Here is a 6,259-nt window from a genome sequence, read left to right on the forward strand (position 1 = left end):
ATAGATTGATGTATATAGGGCTTAAGCCGGTAAATTGTTACGATTATATTAATCAATTTTGATCATTTATAATTCGAAAAATATTATAATTTCAATATTTGCGTATTGGAATTATTGATTCTAATTAATCCCCAGAACATTCTCGTTATTGAAATATTACATATTAATGATTATAGGACACTGTATAAAATATTTAATATTTAATTAATGCTGCTTTGAATTATCGGAGTAAAAGTATATCCGCGCATAAGTCATTTAACTTAATAAGATTTTTATTAAAACCGACATGAAATTAAAATACTAAGTATAAGCATATTCAAAAGCCTATAACAGTCAAAGCTAAATCTTCTCAATGCCTAAATAATTCATAGTGAATTATTTAGGCATTGAGAAGATTTAGCTTTGACCGTTATAGGCTTTTGAATATGCTTATACTTATTTAAATATATAACGTAAGTATTTAAGTATATATACGTATATATACTACGTATATATACGTTTATATTTAAGTATATATACGTATTTAAGTCATTTAACTTAATTATAATCATGATTATTCTTTAAAAACTTATTGGTTAATTATTTTTAACTTATTTATTATTTATTATTTAACTTGTTTGTTAATAGGTTAATGTAAACCTATTAATTTTATTATTCTTATATTAGCAATTTGGTTGAGTCTCATTTCATCAAAAGAAAAATACGTAACTGTCGTAACATTTTTAATGCTTTTAATAATTTATAAAATTCATTTCACGCTGCAGATTACTTTAGTCAAACAAATAATTGTTAATTTAGTAATTTTATATTCTCTCATACGGACTGTTTACAAAATTAAAATTTTACTGTAATTTATCACTGTCGTAATTGTAATTTTATTGGATTTTTATTATTTTCTGATATATAGTAAAAATAAAATATTAAAATGTCAGTGTTAAAATTCATTTTTATTCAATTTAAAAAAAAATTTAATAAACGAAAATAAAATTGAAAAATTGTTTAAAATTATGTTTTTTTGTATCGTCTCATCTCAATTTCAATACAATAGTTTATATACAACAGTTAACAATAACATCCAGAAAAATTCTATAATATTTTCGTTATAAATTTATTTACATTGTATTTTTTTTTTATCAATATTTCTCATGGACATACGATATAGTGCAATATGCTAAAAATCGTGTGTCATCAAAGTCTCTAACAACATCAAAAAACGGTATAATCGAGTGCGAACACGTTAATTATTTATTAAGCGAGACTCTTAGGCTTGATTACTTAATCTCTCCATCGTCTTCGCTACAGTTAGGCTGGATTGCCGACCATTTAACGAAACGAAGCGAAAGAAAAAAGAGGTAGTCATGACCGCGACGCGAATACAACGTCGATGGATATAGTGTTTGTCGGCGTACTGTATCGAATCTAGTTCAGTCACGTGGCGAGACAATTTATCCGGATAAACTCGAGGCTTACCTCCCTTTTCCTTGCTTGCCTTACCCTCTTACCTAGAAATAGCTCGTTGAAGTCGCCCTGTCCGCCGATGAAAACGCCGTAGTGTATGTTCAACTCGAAAAAGCGACCCGGTAGTTGAGATCTCGTCGTGTGTATCACATCGATCTGCAGGCTGATGTTGGCCTCGCGTCTTGTCAAATTGACCTCATGCCAACTGAGGTCGTTCAGTGTCAACCCTCGGGCACTCGCCATCTCATTCTCACCCGCGCCTAGATTAATGTGAACCTGCGACAAAAAGCAGTAGAAGTGCCACTCGTAAAAGTCAGTCTCATTTTTACCGGAGTTATTGTGAACGCACCGCTACCGCAAATGGGTTTTATACGTATGCGGGGTACAAATGCATTCTAGTTTTGTTTTTTCTTAGTCTTTTTTTCGAGACCGCTTGTTCCTCCTCAAAATAGAGCTTCGGTTTCCGGCCGTAGACTCGGTGCGCTTTATGCCCTTCCGCGTTAGCCAACGAATACCGTGTAGCACGTAAAAAAAAATATTATTATGAAAACGCGTAAAGAGTTTTCACCGGTGAATAGTGAGAGAGGGAGAGATGCGCATATACTTTTAGGAGATTTAATGAACGAAGTAACCGGCTGCGTACAAAAGCCGCTAGAAGCGTTCTCCGTCATAACGTTGTGAGGTAGCTTATCTTCTTTGCGATCTTAACGGTGTGATTAAAAAGTTTCACACTTATTGTGAAATAATTATATATCACACTGAGAGCCAAAAAATAGGCCTAAATCTGATAAAAATCTATCAGTGGTAAAGAAAAACATTTTAAAATATAAGTTATAATCTTACTTTTGAAATAAAAACGGTACTTTTTTGTATATTAATATTGTCGCAAAAGATTCAACACGAGAATTTAATCTTATCTTGTTAAAGAATATTAATTCGGGGGAATTTGAAGTTTCAATGGAAGGTATTCAATTCTTCACGTTTTCGAAGATGTAAATATATAAAAAAGTCTGGGTTGTCAAAGTAGGTGTATCAAAGCGTACGAGGTTTCCCGGCGCCAGTTATGCCCTGCAAATTCTCCGACAGCGTGAGCTGACAGGAATCCGACAGCTCGAGGTTTCGTGTATTCCGTCTGCACTTGAGGTACTCGCACAATGAGTTTGCACACCAAGAGAATGAAGAAGGCAGACAGCTAGACAGACAGTGAAAACGGCTTTCGGTCTCGAAAATGCAGAAAATAAATATCGAATCTCTCCGATAGCTCCAGCTAGCGTCCTGATATTTACCAGTCTTCGTAATGAAAGAAATGTACGGTCGCGATTTAATTGATGCCACTGCATTATTTTATTATTTAGGTATACTATATTATACGTAAGAATCGCATATGTGAGGCAGAGACGTGTATCGTTATTCCCTTAAAACACATCGTGTGGCAACGGTTACTGCTACTTTGTAATCGCGCCACCGGGGATTCCTAGTTACGCGTGGTAGATTTACAATATATCCTCTGGGGTATAAATTCCAAACTCCCTGTGCATATTTAGATTTGCGAAAGTCACCTAAATCAACCGCTGCCTGCTACGTTGTCGCTCGTAGATTCTCAAATAGTCATGGATTGCAGCATGTGATAATAAATTTTCTTATAATCAGATGAATATCATCTAAGATGTTTATATGGAACTCGATATGGAATTGAAATGTACAAAATTCAAAAAAACATGAAATTAATTTATGATAAAATTATGTAGCTATACGTACGTGTACCGTCTTCTTCAACTTTTTATTAATTTATCATTGTATCAAATATTTCATTAAAAATTTAAATATTAATGACAATTTAGAATAAAGAATATATATATATATATATAAAATAGGATTGTACTAATTGTAAAAATATAATACAGATTTAAAGGAATTACTTTGGAGTCAGCGCGGTAAGAAGTGCGCAATCTACTCTTATATAATACAATGTGTATTAAAAAATGTTAGGTAGTTGATGAAATGTTAGATGATTATATAAGTGTAGATTGTGCACTTCTTACCGCGCTGATTCCAAAGTAGTCCCCTTAAATCTGTATTATATTTTTAAATATTAAATTATTTATATTTAAAAGAAAAAGATTGAAAATATTTGCAATATTTAAATTAACTTTTTTTCAAGAATATATAGAACGTAAGAGGAAATATATAGGATAAGTATACATGGTGTAGATAAATGCCTTTCTCGAGATATTTTCTATAGCTTCGCTTAAGTACGCCTTATGTTTCAACGCGATGTAATGCATTATCGAGTTACCGGATAGTACACGACGCGCTTAGTCAGAGGTGAAGTAGCAGAGTCCTGATAAAGAGACTTTAATCGCGACCCGGATCGAGCGTTCGAGACTTATAGCATTCCGTTACGACGTCGCCATGGTATTCTTCGAGCAGTCTTCATTGATCCTATGTAAGAGATCGCTCGAGAAAAGTCTGCTGAGGTTCTCCTCTTAATGAAAAGTCGATCGTCCGAGACTAAAGTCGCAGTGGCGGCACAACGTCGCGTTTAAGCCGCCAACTCTTTCGACTGGCGCAGCAGTGCACGTCGGTTTTATGATCGATTCGATAATAAAAGCGCGAGCTTTTGCGAGTTGCGAGCCGACGATAGTAATCGGAGCAATGCCGGATGACTATGCAGGACCCATTAATATGTATAAGCGCGCGAGACGAGACACTTTGCAGAATGTAAACGCGCCTTTGTACACACACACACACACACATACACACACATACACACACACACACACACACACACACACACAGACAGAGAGTCGCCGAAGAGGGTAGTCGCATTATGAATGCATCGACGATTGGAAAGTGAACAATATCAGAAGGCGCTGAAGCATTCGGTGTGGCCGAATTGTCGGATTATCCAGGTACAGTTGCGGTCGAGTTATTGATATACCAGTATCCGAATTTATCGCGAATTTAGATTGCGATGATATAAAATAATAGCGGAAGAAATGTCCTGAGTCGTAAGAGTGTCCAATTAATGATTCGTTTATCACCGCGATGTGTCGCAGAGAATTTTCCTTCCCCGTCAATCACCGATAAATGTCACGATGCACTGAAATATTGCGATAAGCTAGAATAATTAAATTCAATTCACTGGATTACTGGATGGAGAGATTCAATATTAACCACTTCGCATTTTGAGATGTACATACACTCGTTGGTGAAATGAAATGCTCGTTTTCTATTTATTTGCTAAGATAGGCGTGTTTCCTCGTTACTTTTTAACTGCATGTATAACACCGAGGAGATATTTATTTGGGTCGGGAAAAATGTCGCGCATTGCTATTAACGATGTTTCATAATTACTAGGATTACGGTTTTCTTAATGAAAGAAGAGAAAAGATACAGTACGACTTCTTCTCTAATTACGAGGCATTATGGCCCATTATATTAAGTTGCTGCTATCAAATTCTTAATATTTCAGACTCATTAAGACACTTTCGATTTATTAAATACATTTTATTCTAACGAGGATTCTCTATCTTTTGTATAATTGAATATTTTCAAATTTTATACAATAATCGTAAAGAGAAAGAAATCAAAAACTGACACATAAATAAGACATTAAAACAAGATAATCACAAGAATATGAAAATAAATCTAATTAATAATTTTACACGAGAAAAAGAAAAAGCTTTTCAAGTTTCGAATACTGCATGAAAATGTAGATTTCACATCGCCAGCCATGGAAAACAAGCGATACCACGATATATCGCCGCAATTAGGTCCTAAATTATCGGATTATCGCCCTGGATACAAAGGCTTTTAAACCTCCGAAGGCGTCATCGGTCGAGACTCCTTCATCAAGGAGGCACATGAGAACCCAGATCTGCCGTTGCACTTTTTGCCCAGCCGTTTATCCTGTCTTCATCCTTCTTAACGATCTTCTTAACAAATTTAATTAAGCTCTGACGGTGAGCAGCTTCTTTACGTTGCACGGTCTTAACCCTTCACGAAATTAGATTCGCGGTTTTCATGCCGGGATTCATGCACGTAATCAGAATACTGCACCTCCACGCGGCTAATGCACTCAAAGTAGAGAATATTTTAATACTGTCTAATACATAATGCATTGGGAGTTGGGAGATGTATTACGCCATTCTATCTCAAGGTTAAGACAAAGTTCTTAACTGAGAGAGAGAGAGAGAGAGAGAGAGAGAGAGAGAGAGAGAGAGAGAGAGAAAGTAAAAGATATAAAAGTATTCAAAATTGATACAAATTTCATGATTGAAATAAATTGTGTTGAACACTTTGAAATAATCGTAGCGGCAGCGGAAACCGATTATTCTAATTACTCTCTTCAACAAAATAATATTCGTTCCCGCGCGCGCACGCTTCTAGGTACTTCTCGCAATTGCGAATGCCAGTTCACGAGAATTTAGGGTGCTAGGCACGTTTCATTTGAAAGGGTGGGGAAGAGAGCGATAATGAGTCATGTAAAATATGAGAGTATGCACGAGAATATTAATCGTTGGAAAATTAATAATCTGCGGCGAAGTTGTAACTTCGTTTCAGCGCAACGTTCTTTGTACATAATTAGAAGCAACGCCCAGCTCTCATCAGTGGTTATTATCAAGAAACAGGATGGCTACTATGCGAATTCTATCGCCGTCAGTCTTTTTCTCATTATAGGTCGTGAAACTTGTTTATAGGCGCGCCGCTGTACTCAGTTACATACATGTTTCGTATATATGGGCAGCCGTGTTCATCTCTACCGCTGGCAATCTTGACGCTCGTCATAATAACATAT

General features: G+C 35.5%; 1 protein-coding gene across 1 annotated transcript in view; it reads right to left on the reverse strand.

The window, feature by feature from the left end:
- LOC108694906 (chondroitin sulfate proteoglycan 4) overlaps window positions 1-6,259 on the reverse strand; it is a 43,536-nt gene that overhangs the window by 27,270 nt on the left and 10,007 nt on the right. The window contains exon 3 of the mRNA XM_018204604.1: window positions 1,503-1,734. Within this exon, the coding sequence (XP_018060093.1) occupies window positions 1,503-1,734 (232 nt within the window). The remainder of the gene's footprint in view (window positions 1-1,502; window positions 1,735-6,259) is intronic.

This window comes from Atta colombica, unplaced genomic scaffold (genome assembly GCF_001594045.1).
Source record: "Atta colombica isolate Treedump-2 unplaced genomic scaffold, Acol1.0 scaffold126, whole genome shotgun sequence".
Lineage (NCBI taxonomy): Eukaryota > Metazoa > Arthropoda > Insecta > Hymenoptera > Formicidae > Atta > Atta colombica.